The sequence below is a fragment of the Miniopterus natalensis genome, chromosome 1 (genome assembly GCF_054644295.1).
Source record: "Miniopterus natalensis isolate mMinNat1 chromosome 1, mMinNat1.hap1, whole genome shotgun sequence".
In the NCBI taxonomy this organism is placed as follows: domain Eukaryota; kingdom Metazoa; phylum Chordata; class Mammalia; order Chiroptera; family Miniopteridae; genus Miniopterus; species Miniopterus natalensis.
This window is the reverse complement of record NC_142081.1, coordinates 21,830,609-21,857,450: the sequence shown is the minus strand read 5'-3', so window position 1 is coordinate 21,857,450 and position 26,842 is coordinate 21,830,609. Positions and strand designations below refer to the sequence as shown.

The 26,842-nt window shown below is 46.8% G+C and overlaps 1 protein-coding gene and 1 pseudogene across 5 annotated transcripts; both read left to right on the top strand.

Moving 5' to 3' along the window:
* Positions 1 to 5,404, top strand: LOC107533450 (CBY1-interacting BAR domain-containing protein 1-like; annotated as a pseudogene).
* DCAF4 (DDB1 and CUL4 associated factor 4) lies at positions 4,861 to 26,804 on the top strand. Of its 5 annotated transcripts, XM_016208148.2 has the most exons (14): positions 4,861 to 4,906; positions 9,036 to 9,132; positions 11,499 to 11,611; positions 12,032 to 12,189; positions 13,185 to 13,267; positions 14,475 to 14,577; positions 15,857 to 16,000; positions 16,885 to 16,934; positions 19,840 to 19,919; positions 21,724 to 21,819; positions 21,947 to 22,044; positions 22,896 to 23,069; positions 23,411 to 23,525; positions 25,042 to 26,804. In XM_016208148.2, exons 2-14 carry the CDS (start codon positions 9,044 to 9,046, stop codon positions 25,233 to 25,235), a joined length of 1,497 nt encoding a protein of 498 aa, XP_016063634.1. In that variant the 5' UTR covers positions 4,861 to 4,906; positions 9,036 to 9,043; the 3' UTR covers positions 25,236 to 26,804. The 5 variants fall into 5 exon arrangements, with proteins under 5 accessions (XP_016063634.1, XP_087675521.1, XP_087675515.1 ...); XM_087819395.1 differs by lacking the exons at positions 4,861 to 4,906; positions 9,036 to 9,132 and having other exon boundaries at positions 11,496 to 11,611; XM_087819389.1 differs by lacking the exons at positions 4,861 to 4,906; positions 9,036 to 9,132 and having other exon boundaries at positions 11,496 to 11,611; positions 21,721 to 21,819; positions 23,411 to 23,472.
* The last annotated feature ends 38 nt before the right edge of the window (positions 26,805 to 26,842 follow it).

Sequence of the window (26,842 nt, the reverse complement as noted above, 5' to 3'; positions counted from 1 at the left end):
ATGGAGAGTGTGGCCCAGCACAGGTTCTCAGACACAGGTGAGGTTAGGAGGGCATCTGTCCTGGGGAGAGGGGGTGGCTGTATGTATGGCTTTATCCAGAGGACTTGATCAAATAAGTAAATAAATTAAAGATAATGAGAATTTCGCTGTTGGAGAAGGGAGATACAAATATGGAAAGAAAGTAAACTTGAATGAGCCCTGTGGTGATGGATTAGAATTGGAAGTATTGATGTGAACTCATTGTTTTCAAGATATTTAGATAAATAAATAAATAGATAGATGATAGGTAGGTAGATGTGCAGGTAAACATAGTTGTAAATGTGTATATGTGTTTGTGTGTGTTGTGTATAAAAATGTGCTGGTGTATATTCCCAACTGTGACCACTGAGCGGGCCCCGGAACGGACACCCTAATAGAAATGAGTACACTTAGTACTCAGATCTCAGTTTCTAAGTACCAATCTACACTAAACGGGACTAGGACTCCTAAGAGAATTGATTCATCCCTGGAACAGGGAAAGCACAAAATGTACCTGGAATATCTTTTCCCAGAAAGCAAGGAAATGACCAAAGAATGAGGGCATGTCAAAAGAACCCAGAAGACCATTTGAAGAGGTTTCTACTAGCCAAACTGGGACTATCTGAATATCAAAATAAATAATTTTTTTCATGTAGTCAAATTTAATGTTGATTCATTTTAGGTGCCATTTCAAAGAAAAACTTTTAATTTGCCTTGGCTTCCAATTCTGGAAATGAATTTTTTAAAAAACAATTATTTTAACTTTGGCTGACAATATGCACCATTTACATACCAAGCCATCCTCATTAAAAAGGCACTGATGTTTTAACAGTCATCACATTTACTCCTCACAACAACCTTATCATTACCCTAATTTCACCTAGGAGGAAACAGGTTCAGAGAAGACAAATGATTTGCCCAGGGCCCAGCTCCCTTGTGCATTGATTTGCAAATGTTATCTGGTGCCTACCCCATTATTCTTTCAATAGAGCCAGCTGGCCAGCTCTTTGCCATTCAGTCACTCAGCAAGCCAACTCCTTCTGACTTCCTCCGGTGACCCCCAGCTCTTCAGTTTAGAATCCAGTTTGACTCCTCCCACAGAGTTCAAGTTTGGAAGAAATGTGTCTCCCATCCCTTCCTTCCATCCCAGCTGCCACCAGTCTGGTTCTACTCTGACTACCTTTCACAGGGACTGTTGTTACAATAAGCTCCTAAGGAGTCTCTTAGCTGACTTCCACAATCTTTCCTCTCCAATCTCATTTACAGTGCTGCCCAGGTGATTTCCCTAACGCAGAGCACTAGTCCCCAACTCTCAAACCTTCAGAGGCTCCCTTTGCCCGCTCCTGACCTTTGATTTGACCCAACCTACCTTGCTGGTGTTTCTAAGACTCTCCTTCCATCCAGCCAAATGGAATGCCTCACTCTTCATTGAGTCAGGTTGTCTGTTCAGCTTAAAATGTCTCTTTCTGCCTTCTTTCAGGCTGCTCAAGCTTCATAAAGCTGTCCTTTATTCTGAAAATACTCGCTTCTCTCATGCCTCTCACCACCTCTCCCCACTCCACACCCTGCATTTGTTTGTAAATTCTTTGAGAGCAGAAATGCTACCTTTTTTGTTATTGATTAAAAAGATTTCACACACAGGTACAGCTGATAAACCCCACAACCTAATTTTCAATGGGTTCAGTCACTCACAGGAGTCTGGGTTAACAGGGCACATGGTGCACCAGGCCCATTTGTGGCAAAAGCCAACCCTGGCCTATTCGAACCCAGCTCTCTTCACAAAACTGTCATTTCTGGTCAAGTGCCCATCACAGGCTTCCATTTTACTTTTAGAAGATCTGATGGCTGTCAGCATGTACCGGGAGCAGGCACAGCAGTGAGAATATGCTGAAAATATTGGTTGTATGAACAAATTTTGCACTGGAAAGAACATCAGAACGTTAAGTCAACTTCCTTGTTTCAACATAAGAAATCAAGGCACAGAAAGGGAAGAGTCTCACCCTAGGTCACACAGCAAGTAGGAAACAGAACTAAACCTAGACGCGAGGCCTTCTGACTGCAGTTCTGGCCAAGCTCCTGGGCACCTTGGGGCCACGCAGACCTAAGATTAGCAGCCTCAGCTACCTGAGGTCACTGCTGAAGACACCACCACCTGCTCACCCGTTCCTTTCTCTCTCCCTCCTCTAAGAGCCTCCTTCGCCCTTCCCACAACACAGTCTTTCCTCCTCTCCAAGTCTCAGTTCTCTCAGAGAGGCAAGAGAACTTCTACAGAACTGATGGATCGGCTGCGAACATGCGTGGCAGCCGGTGCCGGGCAGGACACCCACAGCCCCGGAGAAAGCAGCCTGGGAGCTTCTGGGTTTCGCTTGCAGCCTCTGGCCCCGCCCCGGGCCCCGCCCCCAGGCGCGGCCAGGTCCCGGCCAGGCCCCGCCCACGGGCCGCCCAGGCCCCGCCCCCAAATGCTCCGGTCCCAAACCAGCCTGTGGACACGCGGTCTCTTCGCCAGGCTTGGGAGGAGCCGAACCCCCAACCCCCGCCCTCTCCGTAGGATCCACCCTATTGGCGTAGACGGTCAGAGGCCGCGCCCAATGAGAAGGAAGGGGCGGCCGCCACGGCCCTATCCGCTGCTAAAGCACAAAAACGGACGCAACTAATTGGTGGACGCGAAATCGTGGTCTTTCCGGGTCCTTGCAGTCTTCGCCACCCTTTCTGCCGAGACTGGGCCCGAGGCAGAGCCGGGAAGGACCTTCTAATCGAGTAAGTTTGCCCGCTGGGGTGACTGTTGGCGTCGGTCCAGCTGCTTCCCGGGCAGAGCTCGGGGTGGGGCCGGGGCGCGGGGGGAAGGGGCGGGGAGGAGCCGAGCACGTGGGACGCCGGCCTGATCCCGGCGCGGGTGGGAGGCTGGGCGGGCGAGCTCCGGGTGTGCGGGAGTCCGGGCTCCGGGAGCCCGGCGCGTCCTGTCCCGTCGGTTCTGCAGCCGCAGACGGCGGGAAGGAGGGAGACTCCGAGCGTCGCTGCTCAGTGTCTGGCCCGAGGGAGCGTTTTTCTAAACCCTGATGCTGAAGGTGCGACCCCAATACCTTGCAGGGACTGGGCTGCGAGTCCTTTTCGGCGGTTTCCCAGAAAGTTCAGGCTGTGGTTGACTTTTCCCGACGGGTCAGTGTAACAGCTAACGCAGGTTGAGCGCTTACAGACCCACAGAGCCAACTGCTTTACAGTCATTAACTAAGTTCCCTGCTCACCCGTCCTGTGAGGTAGTTAGTAGATGGTACTTTTGTCAGACACAGTAAGAGGCCCGGTCAGACTGTCACTTGCCTAAGGTAACGCACGAAGTAGTAAGTAGTGGAGCCCAGGGTGGGACCCAAACTTTTGGGGTTAGCCCCATACCGAGTTGTATTAGTGGGAAAGCCTCCTTTTCCACCTCAGTTGCTTGCATGTCCAGGAAGCCTTATGTCTCCCCACTTTACCTAGGAAACCATGATACCCCTTTCCCCTTGATAGACGTGGAGACATTGTCCTGCAAATCAAACAGCAAGAAGGAAAGAAAACTTATGTGACAACTTTCTGGAGAAAACAAAATTCCAAAGCTCCAAACTCTAGTTTTAAATGACGGTGAAAACTGTAGTTGCGGAGTTTCCTTGTGGGTCACCAAGACGGGGCGCCAGACCAGCGGGGCACAATACTTAGCTCTCTAAGCCTGTTTCCTCCTTTGTAGAGTTAAAAAAAATCCCCACTCAGGGTGGGCACGGCAGGCTCCAGTAGTCTCTATAATCTTAATTCTGTTGTTGCATACTTAGGATGTTTCTCATTTTAAATATTATAGTACTGCTATGGTAAATCTTTTTTGTTTTTGAGATAAAATTCACCTTTTGAAAGTGTACAATTTGGTGGGTTTTATAGTATATTCGAGAGATTGTGCGACCATCACGTATCTCTCATTCCAGAACATTTTCATCAACCCAAAAAGAAACCACATGGCCCCAGTGCATCCCAAGCGTCTGGAGCGTTCTTGTTGGGCTCCAGCCCCCAGCCCTGTGCTCAGCAGGATGTTGGGGCCCTGCAATCTGGGCTGCCCCACTTGAGGGCTTGGGTGGGGCAAGTAGAGCCTCTTATTCACGTTGAATTTCAGCCTTCAGAGAGTTGTCAACCTACCTCTCTGGGCTAGAGCAAGGGGGCCAAGGAGAGCCCAAGGAGTGCAGTTTCCCACTCCTAGAAGCCAGGAAGGAGGCTGACTGCAACCTTGAGTGGCCCAGCACAGCCCCACCCCACAAGCCTCGAGGCCCCCAGGGCTGAGACTTTCCTGGGCCTATACCTTCTGGATTTTTCAGCCAAGCCTGGAATGGTGTCTTGGGACAGGAGAAGGACCAGTTTATCCAGGAAACTGTGTGACACTCAAAACGAAAGCATTTGGAGTGCGGAGCCAAAGCTTTGCCACTCCTGTATGGAAAACTGCCAGATGCAAGGCAAAGCTGAATGAGATCCACCAGTAAGTCTCTACAGAGACCCCAGATTTGAAGCAGGTCCTGAAAAACTGCTCGGGAGTTTGCCGAACTTCGGAATTATCCGCAAGTGGAGGTTGAAAGACTTGTAGCCAAAGGAGTAGAACCTTTGAAAGCTCACTGGAACCATTGTAAAAATAAAATAGGATGACCTCAAAGCAACATTAACAGTAAGGAATGGAGAAGCTAAACAGCTACCTGAATTAGAAAGAACAAGTCAGCAAACTGATGGACATGTTATTTCATGTTACAGAGCTACAGCAGATGCTATCCAAACAACTCTCATCTGGAGGAAACTTGGCAGTTTTGAAAAACAGAAAATAAAGCATATTAAGACTATTTTCAGAGTGTATCACTATTGAAATGCTATTCACAGCAAAGCTTTAGAGGTATACTCTGCTGTCTACCAAAATATGCAAAAGATTGATGAGAAAGAAGATTTAGAGGTTTTTTCAGAAGCTCTAGGTATCTACCAGATTACTCATCTGTTTAGATTTTGTAAGAGCATATTCAAAGTTGCCTTTGAGAGATTGCTATAAGCTAAGAGTGTATCTAGAGCAGGACAGGTGTCCACCTGTCGACTAAGAAAGGATCAACAAGCAGAAGATGAAGAGTTAGAAGAAAGTTAATTGTCCTAAGTACACGTCTCGTTTTTCTTTTCATCTTAAAATGACTCAGAACCCAGGATTACTATATAGTAAAACTTTATACTAGCTTGCTGTGTTAAACCTCACAATGAATTGGTACTGAAAATAGAGGAAAAAAAAAGGAAATTTATGCTGACTGAAAAATTAAGGTTTTAAAAATATTACACACCCAGGCATTTCAACCTCCTGCCTAATAATATGTTATCTTTTTGTATGAGCTCCCTGCTGTACCTGGGAGCTCATATAAAAAGATACATATTAATACACTGTACCTGGCTGGGAGTGCTATTATAAGTAGTAAGTAGACAACAGAAATAAAAGGTCTCCCAGTTCCACTTAGCTTCTTTTAGGTTGACTCCAGAAAAAGATCAAGTCATTCTGATTAATACAAATTCTATTTCATGAAACTTTTACTGAAACATCAGGTATCATCATTTGATCTATAAATTTACCTTTCGACAGTGTGTAACCAAACAGAATAAAGGAAGTATGACTCCAGTATATCTGTGTTTTACAAATGCATGAAGCATAAATTTTTGTTTAGCCGTAGCTGGTGTGGCTCAGTGGTTAGAGCACTAGCCCTTGCACCAAAGGGTTGTGGGTTTGATTCCTGGTCAAGAGCACATACCTGGGTCGCAGGTTCAATTGGGCACATGCAGGCGACCACCAATTGATGCGTCTCTCTCACATAGACATTTTTCTCTCTTTCTCCCCCTTCTACCCTTTCACTCTCTCTAAAAATCAATGGAAAAAATATCCTCGGGTGAGAACAACAATAAATTTTGGTTTAAATAAAAGTCACATTAACCTGATTATAGTTTTAAAACAAAACTGCTGTCATACTGAAGTATTATATGTGGTACTACAACTTTTGGAAAGCTAATAATCTGGTGGAATGTTGCCTAAGAAAACATATAAACAAGTACACATGGAATATCATAAATCATTTAAAGTTCTATAAAAATTTTAAGCTACCAAGCTACCACCTAGTTAATAAAAAAATATAACCTTTTTCCTCAGTCACTCTTATTTCTAGAAGTATAAAACAATTTAATCAGTGTTTACCAACTCATTTGGGATAACTGGAAAGAGCAATTCTTCATAACAGAAAAATGGACTTTCAAGAACCTTTGAAAAAAAGACCTTTGTGCCAGTTAGTCACTCATTCTCTGCCGCCTCGCCCCCCAGCCCCTGTGAAACACTTCCCGTGTGTGTATGTGCCTGGATTTGCCTATTCTGGAGATTTCATATACATTGAATCAATTTTGTGTCTGACGTCTTCCATTTAGCATATCTTTTCACGGTTCATCTATGTTATGTGTCAGTGCTTCATTCTTTTTATGACCAAATAACATTCTGTTGTATGCATGTGCCACATTTTTTATGCATTCATCAGCTGAAGTTTCCACTTTCAGGCAATTATGAATAATGCTGCTATGAATGTTCCTGTCAAAATTTTTGTATGGCCATGTGTTTTCATTTCTGCTGGGTTTGGCTGGGTCATATGGTAACTGTTGAACCCTTTGGGGAACTACAAAACTTTCTAAGGTGGCAGTGGCATTTTATGTTTCCATCAGCAAATTGAGAAATTCGTTACAGAATTTGTGAAATGTTTGGTTAAATACATACTCACTAAATTTTTCTTCCTTTGTATCAAAATAGCTCCAACTCAATCATAGGTTGACACAGAAGTGGTTGAATAAATGCTGAATTCTAGAATTTGGGCCAGACTTCTGGTTCTCTGATGCTAACAGGCACTCTGCACTCAAAAGTAGAAGTTGGGAAATAAAGGAGAATAGATTTCTAATCTGTTTGATTGCATTCAGCCCCAGAAGTTTTTTCTAATTGTTACGGCATTTAAATGTGGTTTTAAAATGTATTAGGTAAGGGAGAGGGGGAGACAGAGAGAGAAACATAGATTTGAGAGACACATCGATTGGTTGCCTCCCACACATGCCCTGACCGGAGCCGGGACTGAGCCTGCAACCCAGCCAGAACTCAAGTACCGAGGTTGCTGAACCCAGGTCAGGTCCTCCCCCACTGGTCTAACACCTGGTTCCATTCCCGCCCGCCTATAACATTACCGTGCCACACTGGGACTGGGACTTGAGTTGTGTGGCAGGATTCAAAAAAAGCCCACCCAGGACCACCTTGCAGACCCAAACCAGTGCGGCAGGGACCTAGTTCCAGCAGGGACCCACGATGCCCCACAGCTCTTTGCTTTGCCTCAGTGGACTTGGATGGGGAACCCGGCCACAGTACCTCAAGATAACCCCTTTGGGATGTATACTTGCCAACTGGGAGAAATCTGACCAGAGTCTCAAGAAAAAGAAGCTAACCTTTTGCAACACGGCCTGACCCCAATATAAAGCGGGCAATAGAAAGATTACAAGCCCTGCTCGTACTAAGGGAATACCACCTCTAGACACCATCTCCACCTCCTTCTGTGCCCAGGCTTCATCGTCCCTCTGACAGAGGGCAAGGATCTCTTGGCTCTGAAGGAAAACTTGGCCCCTCTTCAGCAGGAAGCAGCTACAGAAGAGACCTTGTGCCCCTTTTCAGAGCCAAGATCCTTGGGGGGGGGGGGGGGGGTGGTAGGCAGTTAGACATGAGCAGAGCAAGGATGATGGTCCAGTTGTATTTCAGACCCAAGCCCAGGAAAGCAGCAAAACCAGACAAGTGACCCCATGGCTGAGTTCAGGACAAGCTGCATTGGATAATGACCCCCTGCCCTGGAGCCAAAGAATCAAGTCATTAGATACCAAGACCCTGAAAGGACACACCTAGAACGCTGCTGAATATTCTGTTGAGATTTTCCTGGAGGACTTCCCCTAAAACCTCCACCCTTAAAACCTTTAGCACAGAGGACCCAGCGAGCTCTCCTAGGAGCAGGCCAGCGCTCCCTTCTCCCTCCTTCCCCATCCCCCGGTGCTTTACCTCTACCTTCCTCACTTCTAAGCTCGAAGGGCCCTTCCTGTGCCCCTGTATCTTCCTAAGCCCATTTCTTCTATGAATTACTTTTTTTCCTACCTCTGATTTTCCAAATAAATATTATCTCCTAGTTTGAAAAATAAATAAATAAAATAAAACTAAAATGCATTAGGTAAGATGTCATCAGTGTCTCCATTCAGTGGAGAAAAAAATCACCAGGCGTTGAGAAAGCCTGAAACTTAGAGCAACTGGTCCAGTCTTTTTAAAAACGAATATAATTCCCATTGTGAAAACTGTGATATTTTGATGATTAAGTGATACGATTCAGGTTATACAAGATTTTTAAAAGCCACTTGAAATAGTTATTGCAATATCAGTGTTACTAAGAAGTGCTTTTATCTCATTCCTTATTTCCAGAAGAAGCATGTGCACACCGTTTTAACAACTAGTGTGCTTCAGAAACTAAAACGCTATTTAGAAAGCACACTGAGAGGTCATACACACTGGCCCCTGATCAATTATGTTCACAATTTTCCCTGCTCAATACTAAAACTGTAGGAGAAAGTGTTCACTATTAACTCTTTTCTGCAAACAGGGTATGTGTAGATTGAAAGAAAGATAATGTGCTCTGATGTTATCTGGTAAGGAGAAGAACAGCCGCATGCCAGGCTCAAACTATTGTCTTAAAGTAATTGTGAAAGTCTGACAACACCTCATACAGTGACCCGGGGAATGGAGAGTAGCAGGGTGTGAGGCCCAGTGTCAGCTGTCAGGTAAGAGACTGCAGCCAGGGAAGTGACTACAGACACGTAGAGGTGAGGCTTGGAATGGTGGCTTTGATGATAACCCAGGTTGGGCCTAGTTCTGAGCATGAAGGAATTAGCTAGAAATGAACAAAAGCGAAAAGTGCGGGCACACACATTGTAATTTTCTTTTCTAGGAGCAGAAATGCATAAAAGCAGCTGGAAAAGTAGAAGACACGGAAGAAGGAGCCAGCGGCAGAATCCTAGGCTCAGACAACACGGTTCTGACGAGAGGCAAGTGCTGTCCCCAGTACATTCTAGTATTGTCCAGCACCCTCACATACACATGGATCACTGAGGGTTCATTAAAATGCAGGGCCTGAGGTGGGGCCCAATGAGAGTGCATTTCTAACAAGCTCCCGGGGGTGTTGCTGCTGCAGGTCAGCCTGCCTGCCATACTTTGAGTAGTGAGGAGAGACAGCCCCACACTTCTTTCTTTTCAGAGTGACCATGACTTCTGGCCAGAGCATTAGCCATAGGCTTAGAAGTCGACATTGTCTGATACAACTGGAGGAGAGTTGTTTCTCCATTTTATAAATGCCCTCTCTCTCTTTTCTTGTCCTTTCCCCTGCCATCCAGTGAAAATAGCTTTCTGGAAATGTAATTTCATTAATTCAGTCTAAGTTCTGAGAGAGAAGCTGTGTGTGTGTGTATATGTATAATAAAGTATTTAAAAACACAAAAAGGTATCAAGAATAGCACAATGAATACCGTGCACCTACCACCCAGCTTAAGAAATAAAGCCTAGTCAGTACTTAGTTGAAATCCAGTATAGACATTTTCCACTCTACGTATTTTTCTGCGTGAAGGGAATATAAGCAGTCTAGTCTCAGAACAAGATTCCACCCATTACCTCATGCCCGGAGAGGACACCTTCCCAGTGCAGGGCTGCTGGTGTGACTTCTGGCCATAAGAAATCTGCACAGCCCCCTCCTCACCAAAGGGGACCTGTGTGCCAATTTCTAAATCCTTCCATACTCCAGACCTCCTTTCAAAATGGGTAGATTTCTAGTTATCGGGTCAGAAGATGTCAGGTGCCATGGTGCATCTCTAGAACAGATGAATCCACACAGTGACAAATGGCATCAAAATGTGGTGGAAGGGGCCCGGCCGGGCGTGGCTCAGAGGTTCAGCATCGACCTAGGATCCAGGCAATCAGGGTTCAATTCCCGGTCAGGGCACATGCTTGGGTTGTGGGCTCGATCAATGACTCTCTCATCATTGATGTTTCTGTCCCTCTCTCTTCCTCTCTCTGAAATCAATAAAGATATTAAAAAAAAAAAATGTGGTGGAAGGAGGAAGGGCTTTGGAGTGAAGAGGTCTGAGTTTACTGCTGCTTTTTCCTACGGGCAAGTTACTTGATCATGTTTAATTACTCTTCTTGTACAATACTTCCCTTGTGAAGTTTGCAATAATGTATATAAAGCCCCTAACATGCTCCCCTGGCCCTGAGTAGGCCTTCTGTACATGGTGGGCCTCATTAGGTGCAGAATAAAATACTACTCTAAGCCAAAGTCACAAACTTGACCAATATTGTAGAAAGATCAGGACAGTGCCCAGTGTATATATGTTTTGAAAGGAGAACCATGGATACTCTTTGGGCCCAGGCCTTTCCACAAGAGCACAGTGTGTAGTAAAATGTGATCTGTGCAAGAAGAATCTCAACTCAGCTTTGGCTGAGTTACATGGAAACACGCTAGAGAGCCACTTTCTGGGCTCCATGTGGAAAGAATGGAGAGGCAGTCCTTGGACCAGAAACACAGATATTTGTCATGACAGTTAATCCTTCCTTCTCCTGCTGCTGATCACAGATGAGCTGCCCCAGTAAGCTCTGGGACATAAAAAGGGAGAATTATTTTTTCCTGAAACCATGCATAGTTAGTATTTATAGACAAGTGAAAGTTCTTTCATTTCTTCAACCAAGTTCTGCAATTTCTACTCCTTTTGGTACGGGGGGAGAAGGGAAGTTCTTGATTTTAAAGAGGATTTCATCATCATTCTGAAGTTAGGTCTTTTGCTCTATCATTGTATCCTTTAGCCTTTAATTCCATAGTAGCTGCTTGTAGGTTTTCAAAACGAGTGTTTAAACCATGGCTCTATCCCAGTATTACTGAGCAAATCACCTCTGTTCCCTGAACCCCAGTTTCTCCATCTGTAAGGTTGAGTAGCCAAGTGCAATTTAAACTCTTTGTACTGCTGGATCCAATAAAGAATGAAATTCACCTGGCCTTGTAACTGCTGTTGAGATGACAAATGAGCCCAGCTGGTAGAATTCTGATTGGCTAAGATTTCTCCTTTTCATCTAGAAAATTCCATAAGACCTCATGAAATGCTCAAGTGAGGAGATAAGAAAAGGGAATTACTGTGACATGCATCCTGTTAAGGATGAGAAACAAAGTCTTGCCCTAACTTTGGTGTATTTGCAGTAGATAAACTACTTTCAAGGAAAAGCAGGATCAGTGCTCCCCAAGTAATTGAAGGTCAGAGGGTCAGGAGTGAAGGCTATGGCACTGCCGACCCCCCCCCTCCCAGGACCCCACAGTCACAGAATGACTGGATCTCCAACCCTTCCCTGCAAGTTACCATGACTGTGTCCACAGGTGTAGCACACGGGCTCAGCAGAGCCCACAGGATTATGTCCACATCCACAACCACAACGATGGGGAGGTCCCGTCGACTTCATCCAACACAGCTGGGAGTTCCTCTGTGCCAGGTAAGGCCATCTGCCACATAGGACTCCTCTGGCCCTGCCCTCAGGGACAGATGAAATCTAGTCCTGCCTCATTGACTGCTTATATCTGTTCTGACTGCCCTTCCTCCTCAGCCCAGTGTCTTCACCTGCATGTGGGTGTACTCCTTGTGTTTGTCACCAGCTCATTCCGGGCTTGGAGGAAATTCTGGGAGCAAATCGGAACACTAAAGGGAGGAATGAGTACACCAAGAACTGTGGCCCTCAAGCAAACAGCTCCCCCAAGCACTGAACTGGGCCCAGGACAGTGACTGACAACGTTAGCCCACCTCCCGCCCCTTAGAAAGACAGGCAGTTGTGAGGGGTGGTGGACAAGCCACTGGGCTCCTTTCTAGGTGGGTCAGATCAGTGTTTTAAGTTGGATTTTATTTCTTTTGACGAAAGATCTACCAGGGTATTACTTTGACCCTGAAAAGAATCGGTACTTCCGCTTGCTCCCTGGACATAACAACTGCAACCCACTCACAAAGGAGGGCATCCAGCAGAAGGAAATGGAGCACAAAAGGCTGCAGCTGCTAGAGGAAGAGAACAAGCAGAAAAAGGTGGGCTCCACACTCCTGGGGGCCTCCCTGTGCCCTGCACTCCTGCCAGCCTCCACCCGCTGCTGAAGGCAGGCGCCAGTTCAGTGCCCCCGGTAGCACTCAGCTTGGTGCTCTTTAGGAAGCGTGGTGTTGGGTTTTCCCTGGCAGGAACCTGGGAAGAGCAAGCGGGCAGTCCTCCCGCTCCACTTTCCCTATTTGCAGCGTTTCATCAGTAATTCAACGCTTTGTCCTTCCCTGGGGGAATCTTGAGAAGCAGCATGATACAGTTTCAGTAACTGTATATTTTAAGTAGAAAACCAGGGTATATGGTTTGGATATGAGGGTTTCTGATATCCCTTCTGGTGTTTAGATGCTAGGACATTTTGATGGTTATGGGGGCAACAGAATAGAAAATCTGGGCCCCAGGATCACCATAGGTCGACCTGAGTGCCAGCGCCATTCCTGCACTCACGTGTTTGGTGGCTTCGCCCCAGGTATAAATTGACTGGGGGCTTGGACAGAGGCTTTGCGCAGACCTTCCAGCTCACACCTTTGTTCTTGTGATTTTCTTTTCCTCTTGCCAAGAGGAGACTAGCCAAGGAAACCGTCAGATTTATATGCATATAATTTCTGCCAACTTAGTAACATTTCTTCATTGCATCCTGTGGAACTAAAAAATATTCTCTGTTGCCCTGGCCGGCTTGGCGCAGTGGTTAGAGCGCCGGCCCGTGGACTGAAGGGTCTCAAGTTTGATTCCGGTCAAGGGCACGTACCTCGGCTGCAGGCTCGATCCCAGCCCCTGGGTGGGGTGCGTGCAGGAGGCAACCAATTGATCTGTCTGTCTCTCTCTCTCTCTCTCTACCCACCCCCCTTCCACTCTCTCTGAAAAGCAATGGAAAAAATATCCTCGGGTGAGGATAAAAAATGTGTGTGTGTGTGTGTATACACACACACATATATATATTCTGTTATTTTATAACATAAAACTTCACTGAATCTTTTATTTTTTAATTTAGAAAATAACCAGGATGGGATTGAATGCATCTTCCTTGCTACAAAAAAGCAAGCTGGGTTTTCTCAATGCCACCACTTACTGCCGGTAAGTCAGTGCCTCTCTGTTGATTTCTTCCTGAGTATTCTTTTTCTGTTTTTTATTTCCGTGGTCCAAGAATTCAGTCAGGAGACCACAGAGCTGCTCTGTGAGGAGCCTTCACAATTGAGGGGCTCCAGCTCACAGCCTGTCGTCTGCTGCTGCAACCAGCCCTGAGAGGATCACTTTCCCTCTAGAGCAAGCGGGGAGACTCCTACAGGAGGCCAGGGAGAGAGGAGAAGGGATCCAGGAAGAGAAACTGGGCAGAAATTTCTCAGGATGTTCCCTCTCTTACTCATAAATCATGTTTAGTTTAGTAATAGGTCTTATATTCTCCTGACCTAATAAGTTGTAACCAAAAATGGAACATTAAATACATGTGTGTGTACAAAGCTTTATCTAAGTACTTGTGATTCCTGATCTAATTCTAACTAAAACCCTTTGAGATAGGTTGATACTTCCCCTGGGTTCTAGAAGAAGAGACTGAGGCTCAGAGTGGAGTGATTTTTCTCAAGGTAAAGCTAGAAAGGATGGGATCTGTCTGACTCCCAGTGCCTGAGCTCCTAATCCCTGTGTTCTGCTGCCTCCCACTGAGTGTGGGCAGGTGAAGAAACAACGTGAGTGTGGGTGGCTTATAGGGGACACAGTCTCTAATCTTGGAGAGGGCTGCCTTTCATGTAGGTCAGCCATACAGGAGGTGTGAGCCAGGGCAGGTAGGAACATGCCTCTCCTTTATTTCCCTAAAAGAGTTAAAGATGTAGTTTAAAGATCTGTTCTTCACCCTAAAACATGCTTCGTCCTTCCTGGAGAGGTAGCGAGATGTGGAGAGGGGAAGGGGCAGTAAGATGGGCAGCCGCATGCCTGTGCTCCTCTCATTAGCTGTGTGCCCTTCAGCATGTTTTATTTCTCAGGCACCTTCTCTTGGTCTCAAGAGAAAGAGTTGTGACTAGATGATCTAAAAACAGGTTCCTCTGGTTCTAACTTTCTTTGACCCTGTAAATGGGCCACCCATTTCTTTGCTTTAGTTTTCCTAAGAGTTGTAAAATTGTATTTATTTGGGATCTTGCTCATTTCCATTGCTGAGAAATAATACAGGGAGGGCCAACTAGGGAAGATGGTCTTGAGGGTGTGGGGCAGGGCAGAACCCCTGTATCTTCCTCATGGAGAGCTAGGTGTGGTGCGCATCCCTCCCTTCCCCTCTCTTTCCCTTCTGCAGTTTAGCCCATGAGCTGCGAGTGAGCTGCATGCAGAGGAAAAAAGTTCAGATTCATAGCTCGGATCCCTCTGCTTTGGCAAGCGACCGATTTAACTTCATACTGGTGAGTGGGAGGGAGCTATATGTGGGTGCCGGGGGTATTCTGTCATCCTGGACACTTTATGCCTTAGCATTGGCTTCCACCAAGCCTGTCTGTGTAGATGCCAATTGCATGAAAACAAGTGTCCACTAGGCTTTATACTTTTTTTTTTTTTTTAAATATATCTTTATTGATTCCAGAGAGAGGAAGGGAAAGGGAGAGAGAAATAGAAACATCAATGATGAGGGTCATTAATCAGCTGCATCCTGCACGCCCCCAACTGGGGATCGAGCCCGCAACCCGGGCATGTGCCCTGACCGGGAATCAAACCGCAATCTCCTGGATCCTAGGTCGATGCTCAACCCCTCAGCCACTCCCGGCCAGGCTAGGTTTTATACTTCTAACAGGCACCTACTGGCTACCCATTGTCACCCCTACTACATTGGACTTGAGAGCCAGCATCCACCTCACATTGACTGAGAACCTTCACAAAGTAACTTTCCCTGTGGTGTGTTGTGTACACATCAGAAGGGTACACCGTGGACCGGGAGCTTCTAATCTTTCCTATACTGGGCAGAATTTGGTGGCCAACCCTAGAGCCCCAGTGTCCTCAGTGGCAGCGGCATGTTACTCCCTTGTTTGTTGTTCTGACCCGAGTAGCAGGGGCCTGTAGGCCTGGCTGGGTCTGCACACCCACCTTCATCATGCCATTTTCAAGGAATAGAAAGTCTTCTCTGCTTTTATTTAGACCCAGACTGGAAGCCAGGGCCAGCTCCTGGAGTCCAGGGGTCAGGGAAATGTTGGCAGAGGGCCTGCTGCGAACAGAAGGAGCCAGACTACTCAGCCAGACTGGGGATCCGAGGCCACAACAGAGCATGGCCTGCCCAGCAAGCCCTGTCTTTCCTGGAGGCCTAGGCAAAGCCCAGGAGAGTGAGCGAGACAAAATGGCTTTCATGATGGCCACATGCTCTGTCACCAGGAGTCTCATCTGAACAATTCCTATTGGTCGGTGGACATTAGAACTCTTCAAACACAGTTCTGAGTGGGTCACTGCGCAGACCTCAGACTTCCTGGCCACACCCTCTCAGTGCTGTCCCCATCCTTGCTCCTGAATTGTGACACCAGACCCCTGTTAGCTTTGCCCAGTGATGGCTACGCCAAGTAGGGGCAAATTAGGTCATCTCCATGCTCCCTCATGGACAGGAGCTCTCACCTGGTGAAAATGCAAAGCACAGGGGCTGTGAGAGACGGGCAGATGGTCTTAGGCCTGGGAGGTCACCTACAAGTCACTTTCCCTTTCCAGGCGGATACCAACAGTGACCGGCTCTTCACAGTGAATGATGTTAAAGTTGGAGGCTCCAAGTACGGCATCATCAGCCTGCACGGTCTGCAGACCCCCACACTCAGGGTGCATATGCACGAGAACCTCTACTTCACCTACCGGAAGGTACTCTGCCCCTCCCCTTAGCCTTGCAGCCCACTTGCCTTTGGCTCCCGGGGCACTGCCGTGGTTAGCCTAATTCAGAGTGGAGGAGAGGCCTTGGGGAAGAGGGCCACGCTCAGTCACCTTATGTTCCCGAGAGAGATGGAGTTTTAGATCCTGAGAACCCACAGAGGAAGAAAAGGGCCTCAGGAGTTTCTTGTCTCCAAGAGAAAAGAATTTAGATGTGGAAAGACTTGAAGTAATGCTGCTTTAGCTGGTTGTAAGGACCCTCCCTTCAAGAGGATTGAGTTGATTCGAAGGAGCTCACACCAAGGCACAGAGCTCCTGCAGTGGCCTGGGTGGAGGGTCCTCCCAGTGTGTCAGGGTGATGGGTCAGTCACTCAGCCAGTCTGTGGCTGACGCTGAGGTTTATTTTAATTTGAGGAGCTTGATGTCTAAGGGGCAACCTTTAAATTGCAGTGGGGTGACAGCTGCATCTGTAAGGAGCTGTGGCTTTCTGTTCTGTTGGGATATGAGCCCCAAGATGGATTGAAAATGGGTTCTGGGTAAAGTGAGATAGAGTGCACCTTCAGAGTTAGGTTTGCTTCCTGCCATTGAAGACTACCCTGCCCTGGAGAGTACACCAGGTGTCTCGCTCTGAGGCCCGTGCTGACGATGCAGGACTGAGGCTGGGCGGTTACTTCCCTGCCCTTCTTCAAGGCTCTCTGTGCTCGGGCAAGGAGCTTCCCTGCTCTCAGAATGCTTGTTCCAGCCCCTTTTAAAGGAGCGAGACCTGAGGAAGTCACGTGTCTATATCCCCACAAGTCCTTCCACAAGAAAGAATCTGTTTCTGTCCGTGAGGAGGCGGCCAGACCAATCTTCCCGCCTTGCTGTGTGCTTCCTCACAGGTGAACTCTGTGTGCTGGGCCTCGCTGAATCACCTGGATTCTCACATTCTGTATCTTTTGGCAGATGAAGAGGTTTGGTGGGCAGGCCATGCCCTGATGTGGACGGGCATCTGTGGGGTTTGTGAAGTGGCATCTTAGTGGTCAGAGGTCTGGGCCATTCTGCACATTCTCTCACTCTTCAGAAAGGGCAGTGCACATGGGTAGAAAACAAGGGTTCCCGTGATGCTCAGGGAGGGCGTTGCGGTCCTAGAGTGGCTGAGGTAACGGTGAACTTGAGAGTTGGTGCTTTAGCAGAGGAATAAAGCAGAGAGGAGCAGTAAAATCTTGGGAAGGAACCCCAAATCCTGAAGGAGCCAAGAGCCGCAGTGGTCCCAGGGTGGGATAGGCCTCCTGGGGAGGCTAAGGGCAGGCACCAGAGAGGGAGTTCCTTTGGCATGGGACCTGGGTCTGTGGGCTCTGGGCATAGGGTCCCTGCCAGAGGTGGCCTTCTTTAGAGCGCTCTTCATTCTAGTCTGCCCTCCCAGAAAGCCAACAGGGCTTTTTTGCTAGGAGCACAGTGGTGCAGCAGCAGGGTAGCTGGGCCCTTCCTCTGGAGTCCCTGGGGCCTCTTGATGCACAGGACAGCTGTCCATGTGATTCAGGGAAGAATATTGTTTGACCTAAAGCCAAAGCCACATGTTAATGAATCTTGTCTTGAATCATCTCCATAATAAAAGAGTTCTTAAAACCATGACCACTGGTATCAAACCCCTACATGAGTTAACAGGTAACATCTTTGAGTACACCTAGCACAATGCTTGGCATGTAGTGGGTCCTCAACAAGTGATGGCTGAAACTGTTTTTTAAATGTATTCCACAGCACTCTGTTTCAAAGGGTTTTAAAACCTAAATTAGAGATCTGATTATAAACTTTACATAAGACAAAACTGTGTTTGGTAAATTGAAAGTTTTATGTGGCTTTCTTTTGGGATGTTCTTTGGGATGATGGGACCACCTGTTAACTGATGTTACCAGAGGACAGAAGAGACCAAGCCTTAAAAGAGAGAGAAACAATAATCTCCTCTCATTTTTAATTTTAAAACAGTATGGTATTTTTTTGTGTTTCTGTGGGCTGAGAGGATAGAAATCCGTATAATTGAGTTTGAATAGTATGAAGAGTATGGCCTGTTGTAACTGGATCAGCAGCTTGCCCTCTGGTGGTCATTTCAGGTAATCTTCAGGCTTTGGTGCACCTGCTGCTTCTGCTAAAGGACATGGAGCTTGCTCCCTTTACAAAAATGCTACCTGTTCAGACCTGCATTCTTCATTTTCCCCCAGAGAGTGGTGGAAGGTTAGACTGAATTCTCTTCTACACTTACTGGGCTCTTTGTTAACCTTTGGCCTGTTAAAGGATTAAACCCACAATACTCGCCCTGTAAGTATCCAAAGTTTGGCTGTCACCTGGGTTTCAGCCACAGTAACTAAAAGTGCACATGCGTAAGGACTTTCTCCCCACATCCTTGCCCTCCATACTAGAGGTACTTAACGTGGGGCTTACCACCCAAGGCAGCATGACACGCACGCGTCATACAGACTGTCAAGAGTGTTGCCTGATAGCTTTGTAAATATTAACATTTTTTGATGAGGGGCGTGTGTGTTCATTCCACCAACATCTACTGAACATATGCAATCCTTGTGCAAAGTGCTAGAGATGAGCAGCTCAACAGGTGATCAGTCCGTGTAGTGATGTCTGTGTCCTTGGGGAGGACATTTAATGGAAAGGTGTCATACCTGAATTTTAGTGGGTTGAAGAGTGAAAGAATGGCAAGGAGTGGGGATAAACATAGGTTCCTTTCCAGAGAAGTTAGGCAGTGAAAGGAAGGGGAGAGGAACCAGATCAGTCAGAAGACAGACCAGGAGAAAAGTACGCAAAGATTATAAAGAGACACTTAAAAAGGAAGCCCACATGACTATGACCAAATGAATCCGCACATCCAGTTGTAGTCAGGGAAATGCAAATTTAAATAACGGGATGTCGGTTTTTACCCACTCAGATAAGCACAGATTTTCAAAGTCTGATAGTTCCAGGATGTGGCAGATGTGGAGAATGGGGAACATTGCTGGATAAATGCATGATACAACCACTTTAAGTTGAGGCTGCAAGAACCTCACAACCCCATAGTTCCACTCGAGGTGTAGACTTCAGGGCAGTTTCCAAACTGCAGGTCATCACCTGGCAACTTGTGGGCAGCATTTTTAAAATGAAATAGACTAGAAAATATCAGAAGTTTCATACTTAGTAAGGGCAAATATTTTATAAAACTTTTGCTTCAAATATTTGTGTGTATATAGCATGTAGTAGTATAAAATTAAATTCTTACCCTGGGATTAATAAGAAACACTTCCTTAGTAAAGGCTCCCACACATGGGCATGGGAGATAGGAGGAAGGTGCTCATCCTAGCAGCAGAGCAAAAAGAAAAACACCCTAAGTGCCCAGCAGCAGAAGACAAATAAATAAATTGTGATATATTTATACGAAGAATGATGTAAATGAAGGAACTAGGACTACAAACATCAACATTGATGAATCTAGAAGACAGTGGAGATTGAAAATTTACAGAAGATACTCTGAGTGATGCCGTTTACATATGTTTTTAAAACATTAACAGTTCTTTATATTGCTCGTGGACAAATACACTGTGGAAATACAACATGTCCTAGAACTCAGACCAGTTTCAGAATAGTGATTCTTTCTGGATGAGCGAGAAGAGAGAATTGGGCTGGGGAGGGGTCAAAGAGGGCTTTTAACTGTGTCTGTGACTTTTTTTCCCTTAAAAAAATCTGAAACTCTGGAAAATGTAAATGTGTTAAATCTGGCTTTATGGGTGTTATTTTTGTAATTTTTGAAGGGTACTAATGCCCATTCTCCTCCCAGAGGAGAGCTTGCACATGACTGTCCTTAACAGTGTTTCCAGGCTTTGCCTCATGGGAATAGCGGAGACGCCAGGCTGTGCCACCCTGCTCCCAGCGTCACTGTTCGTCAATAGTCATCCAGGTACCAGGTCCTTTTTTTTTTCATAAGGGGGTGCTGTGACAGAGGTCTCTGTCCCTGCCTCCCAGAAGCTACAGCCAAAAACACATAAGCTCCTGGCGAAGGTTTGGACAGGAGGGGTGGGAACCACAGGCTGAGTGAACCCAAGTCAGAGCTCACAGGGTGGAGACAGTGCAGAAGCACCTGTGAGGAGTCCTTAAACCTGACCCAGGATTCATGCAAGAAGCATGTGCATCTCTATTTTATTTATTTATCTTTTAAAGTATTTTTATTGATTTTAGAGAGGGAGGGAGAGAGAGAAGGAAAAACAGAGATGTGAGAAACATCAGTCAGCTGCCTCCTGCATGCACCCCCTATTGGGGATCAAACCCACAACCTGGGCATGTACCCTGACTGGGAATTGAACTGGCAACCCTTTGGGTACATGGAGTAACACCCAGCCAACTGAGCCACACCAGCCAGGGCAAGCATATGCCTCTTTACATATTTCTTCCTTTTGGGTCATTTAGAAGCTGGAACAGTTAGAAGTATGTGTAACCAGAGCAAGAAATCAAATATTTATTTGAGCCTGGCCAGGCGTGGCTCAGCGGTTGAGCACTGACCTAAGATCCAGAAGGTCGAGGTTCGATTCCCAGTCAGGGCACATGCCCGGGTTGCAGACTCAATCCCCAGTCGGAGGCAGCTAATCAACGACTCTCTCATCATTAGTGCTTCTCTCTCCCTTTCCCTTCCACTCTCTGAAATCAATAAAGATATATATATATATTTGAGCTGCTGGTACAGATCATCCACAGAAGTGGACTTCTTCCTGGCAGAATTCTGGATATTAAGTTTCCAGTCGTTCAGAAAATTACGATCAGTTGGCAGACCTGGCACGAACCCCAGCTTGGCCATGTTGCTTAACCTCTATAAAGTGAAGATAATACTACCCCGTCAGGTCACATTGAGAATTAAATGAGGCCGTGTGCACTTAGCCCGGTGCCTGGCATTTCATTATACATCTAGTTTATGAGGCAGGTATTATCATCAATTTACAGATCAGGAAACAGGCAAAGAGAAGTTCAGAATTTGCCTTACAAAACTAATCTGGTGTTAGAAACCAGGATAGTGGTTCCCTTTGGGGAGGTAGTAATTGGGAGGGGACTGGGAATTCTGTTTCTTAACCTGGGTGGTGGCCGTATTTACTTTGTGATAATTCATTAAACTGTATACTTATGATTTGTACCCTTTATATATGTTTCTTAATAAAAGAGTTTAAGAAATGTTTGCCAGGCCAGTGTGGCTCATTTGGTTGAGCGTCATCCGTGCACCAAGAGGTTTCTGATTCGATTCCCAATCGGCACGTGCCAGGGTTGCAGGCTGGGTCCCCAGTCAGGGGCATGCAGGAAGCAGTGGATCAGTGACTCATCATTGATGTTTCTGTCTCTCTCCCTCTCCCTTCCTCTCTCTGAAATCAATAAAGATATATATATATTTAATGTTTTGCTTGAGATTACACATCTAATAGTGTGATCTGGGATTGAAGCCCTCTTATCTGTGACACCATCCTGCCTCCCTGACATCCTCCTGGGACATTAGGAAAATTTATATATTCACTCTCAGAATAACCACTTTTGAACCAGGGACCCCAGCTGAGTGTCCCCTTTTTTGCTACCTCAAACCCCAGACTAGAGCCACGGTATAGACCACTTGGAGCTGCTATTTCTGGAAGTTTCCCACATCCAGTGGTCACTGGCCTGGCAGTGTGAAGAGAAGGCCTCTGTCCCCAGAGGGCAGCCATGCTTTACATTCACTACTTTCTCAGCAGGAGACCGACCTGGCATGCTCTGCAGTTTCCGGATCCCTGGGGCCTGGTCCTGTGCGTGGTCCTCGAACATCCAGGCAAATAACTGCTTCAGTACAGGTGAGCCATGGCTGCCACCCCAGGTTCCCAGAGTGAAGGGTTTATCAGACCTTAAACCTCCCTGTCCAGCAGTTCCTCCCCCCAGACTACAAGTGACACTTGTCTCTCCACCACATCTCTGTCTCAGGCTTGTCTCGGTGGGTCCTGGTGACCAATGTGGTGACGGGACACCGGCAGTCATTTGGGACCAGCAGTGACGTCTTGGCCCAGCAGTTTGCTGTCATGGTTGGTTGGATTGGGAAGGGCGCAATATAAAGTTCTCAGGAGTGGACATTTTGCTGGATTGAAGTTGGGTTCCCATGTGGCATTAGTCCTCTCCCCCTTTTATAGGGAAAAAAGCACATCGGGAAGGATTAACAGGTTACCTGAATGTGTCTACACTGAGTTGGCTGACCCAGAAAGGCCTGGCTACACTGGGTGTGAAGAACTTCCCATTTAAATGAACTGTTAGCAATTCTTAAGTAGCACTTGGATTAGCCAGTAGGACAAGCAGTTTTTTTAATGTATAAATTAAGTCCCAGTTCATAGCCTTTAATAGTGTCATACACAGCTTTCAAGTTACACATTTTATAAATTTAAAAATCAAAATTCTAGTCATTACTACATTTCAAAGACTTGTCCCATGGAACATGCCATCCCTTGTTAGAAATATGGAGGAGTGTGCCGACCTGCTTTCAGCAGTGAGCACAGAGTTCATTCATTCAGGTTTCTTCAGCCATCTTCCCTCTCTGTTTGGGACCCCGTGTCTTATCTGGGCCTCTGATCTCTCCTACTCCATACTTATCTCCCCAGTTTCTCACACACGACCTGGGTAGAGACAGGGCACCATCACTTGGGCTTCAGAATAAGGCCTAGGGAGCCAGTGCAGCCAGTGGGGAGGTCCCTGGAGGGACACATGGGGTCCAGATATTTTCCCCTTTCATAAGGAACCCTTCTAACTCCACTGAGGCTCAAACTCACTAATCACACCTCTGACCCAGGAGGGTTGGGATAGAGGAGGGGGGAGGAGTTGTGTTCTGGAGGGTGCACCCCTTCCAGCCTTAGAGGAAGGTACCAAGCAGTCCCTCTTTCCACAGACTCCTTTGCTGTTTAATGGCTGTCGCTCTGGGGAGATCTTTGCCATTGATATTCGTTGTCGAAATCAGGGCAAGAACTGGAAGGCCACCCGCCTGTTCCACGACTCAGCAGTGACCTCTGTGCAAATCCTCCAAGAAGAGCAGTACCTGATGGCCTCTGACATGGCTGGAACGGTAGGGTGGCACTGACTTATCAAGCCACCAGAGCTGGTGGCCCAGAGGCCTGTCAGGTGGAGGGGCTCTGCAGAAGAGACCCTCATGCCAGACAGCAGCATGGAAAGGCAGCCAGGGACGAGATGAGGTGGGAGCTGTGCACTGGGAGCCCAGTCTGGTCTAGACAGATATGAAACTGGTTCTGGTGCTTTTGATGGAGTCTAGGCCTCAGGAGTTTGAGGCTTAGATTTTCCTAACCCGAAGAGGTCTTTGGAGACCACCCCGCTTCCCTGGCTTCCATGTCTGGGGTTCGCCACTGTACCTGCTGGACCCTCAGTGGCCTCTTGTGCTTCTTCCCACAGATCAAGCTGTGGGACCTGAGGACCACTAAGTGTATCAGGCAGTACGAAGGTCACGTGAACGAGTACGCCCTCCTGCCCCTGCACGTGCATGAAGAAGAAGGAATCGTGGTGGCCGGTACCTGGGGCGGGGGAGATTCCATTCACCAAATTCTCTCCCCTAGGGCCCCCAGCATCTTAAGCAGCAGAGGGAGAAATTACTCTAAGAACAGAATAGAGGGATTGTGGACTGCCGGGGTCAGGGAGACTAGATGGGATGTAGTGTTGGGCACTAATAAGTAGCCCTTTGAACATACACCAGTTGGACAGCCCTTTGTTCCCACATCAGTGGACAAACATCATTTCAGTGACAGGCAGGTTAGGTACAATAAAACAGCAGCTTGGGAGACCTGAGTGTAGGGTTTACACCTGTTCACCAGGTCAGCATTCAGAGTGACCTTATCCCATCATGCAACTTCCTGTCAAAAAGCTTGGGCTCCCTGTTCTTTGTACTTCCACCAGAGGATGCTGAGAGAAGAAATTAAGGTCATTGTAAAGGATCTAACACCATCCCTGTGGATCCATGATATGTAGAACAGGAGCAGAGCTGTCTCATCACTAAACCCCATTGAAAGGAGTTACAAGATTATACTGTTTCTGGATTATAGAATATTCTGATAGCGTGAAAGTTTGGTGGTTTGACAAATGAAGTAGTAGGCCCTTGAGGTCTTCACAGATCCTCAAATTTGCTAATATTCCTACAGAAAGTACTTATTCCCCATGAAGTCTTTTTGTAGCTAAGAAGCATCACTTTGTTAGAACTTTCTTAGGTTCGTTTATTACTGTCCCCATCACCAGCTGTTAGCTTCCTTTTTAACTATTTTCCACAGGCTTTCAGTTCAGAAGAGTTTCTGCGTTCTGGATAACAGAAAAGAGATAAGCCCTGTTGACAGGCAAATGTGGGTAGTGGGCTAGCTGTGACGATCAGTGAACGGCGCTGCCTGAGTGCACCCACAGCCGAGGGAGCACCTGTGGCCGTATGTCCCTCAGGTAGTCAGAAGCACAAACGTGAATCAGTGATCACCTCAGGTCTGCAGTCTTCCTCTGAAGCTCTCCAGTACATACACCATGTGTCTGGGCCGCCCTAACCAATGGTGCTAGCTGTCACATTCCTCACAACTGAGCCCTGAAGACTGTGTGGTCTTTAGAACTAAACCATTAAGCCAGAAAGAGCTCTGGGGAGAATTTGCACCTAGTTTGTCCCCAGGATGTAATGAAGCTATGAGATCTTGCTGGCTACGTTTTATAAAAAGGAAATCAGTTGCATATCATTGAGACAGGTGGGCTGGGCTCCCTCTTGAACAGCCACTGACACTAAGAGAAGCACTAAGTGCCCACCCAATTAGCCAGGATACCCAGTGAGCCATCCAAGATGTCACACAGCCAGCCAGTGCCTTGTCACTTCGAATACATGCAACTAGTTATGGTTCTAGAGCACCAGGACTACCCATAACTTTTATTTTCAAAAACTACGTATCAGTAGAAAACTTCCCATTTGAGAGTCTGTGTTCTGGCTCCCATGGAATCATGAGGAGCCATGTCCACAAGTTCTCTGCACTCTCACTAACCTGCCACGTGTCTCCCCTCTTTCCTAGTGGGCCAGGACTGCTACACGAGAATCTGGAGCCTCCACGATACCCACCTGCTCAGAACCATACCCTCCCCACACCCCACCTCCAAGACCAACATTCCCAGTGTGGCCTTCTCTTCTCGGTTTGGAGGCATCCAGGGAGCACCGGGGCTGCTCATGGCTGTCCAGCAGGACCTTTACTATTTCCCCTACAGCTAATTCTGCAGGGAGCAGCCTGGAGGAAGGTGGATTTGACTGAAGGGAGTGAAGAGTAGCCATACCTCTGCCATAACTGCTGTTTCCAATGAAGGCATTTTAAATGGATGCTCTGTGTATACAGATGTCATCCACCCAGCTGCTGGAGAGAAAGAAGGTGCTGTTTTATGTGGAGACACTTTAGTAAAGTTATTTCAGTTAAGTTGTGGGCTCAGAGTGCTTCAAAGTCCTTTTCATAAAAGGTACCTATTTCCTTTTGTTAAATTCCTTAGAATAGTCCCTTCTCCCCTTTTATAAAACAAAAAATACTTTTTATAATCGCTGAAGATGGACAATAACTAAATTAAAGCTTCTTTCACCAAAAGCCTCTTCAAGAAGCCTAATGATGAGACTGGGCGAGACTGTTAGGGTAGTCAGTGCCTGGGTCCCAGGAAGTCATGCATCTCTGTACCTGAGGAGGCCAGCTGGAGAGAAGGGAAAGAGGGAAGTCATTCCTCTGAGTTTCTAGGGAAAGATTTAAGGCTGAGTTTGGAGTCATCTAACTGGCCTTCTTACATTCAATATCAGGAGCAAATGTTCTGGATTCTCATCGTTCATAGGCATTGGATAGAAAGATGGATCGTTTCAGAAGCTAGAGGTTCTAAGCCGGCCATGGCACACCTTTGGTTGAGGCACCCTCCAGGATGGTAGGTACAGCAGCTCCTGCTTCTATCATGGTGATTGGAATGTTAGATTCAAGGGCCACATCTCAAGGAAAATGGACTGTGACTTCACAGTCTAAGAGAAGCAATCTGTGAGATGTTTATACCAAGTGTTAAAGAGCTTGTCTTTCTACCAGACAATAAACCAGAAAGAACCATGGTATGATGCATTGACTTTAATGATTTAGACCACGGTGCTTGGCTGCTGTAGGAACAAACCAGCTGCAGTAATGTCTACTTAAATCTTGGGTGAGGAAAAAAGAATGGTAGAGACTGGGACCAGCCTTAATAGCTTTGCTGGGGAGCTTCCGTTTGCCCCTCCAGACCCACCTGTGTGCCCTTTACACCTGCTCTGTGTTCCCCAAGTTGACCTCTGGACTACCTCAGTGGCTCCCTAGCCCTGGTGGGCACAGCCAGTGGGACCTACCAGTAGGAATGCAGAGGGCAGGAGAGTGAAGTGGGATTGTTAGTCCCAGGCTCCCCTCCTGCTGGGCTGTGGGGGACTGTGGCTGTGTTCTGCTACCCAAGGCTACAGCTTGCCTTGGAACACAGCTCTCTCTGGGTTCCAGTACCTTCTATCTGTCCCTTCAGACCTACAGCTGGTAACTGCACCTCAGTGTTGCTAGCCCAGAATGCTTCACCAGTTAAACTCTCTTCAGTTACCCCCTTGAGTGTTACATCTGTTTCCTGCCAGAACTCAAACTGATTCAACTTAATGTACAGAGAACCAAATAAATTTTAAAAAGATGAGAATGATTGGTCATCTGATAAATAAGCTACATATTATCATTTTAATGCCTCGTATTTTATAAAGAACTTTCCCCTGGCCTGGCCAACATGGTTCAGTGGTTGAACATCAACCTATGAACCAGGTACGGTTCGATTCCTGGCAGAGCCACATGTGCAGGT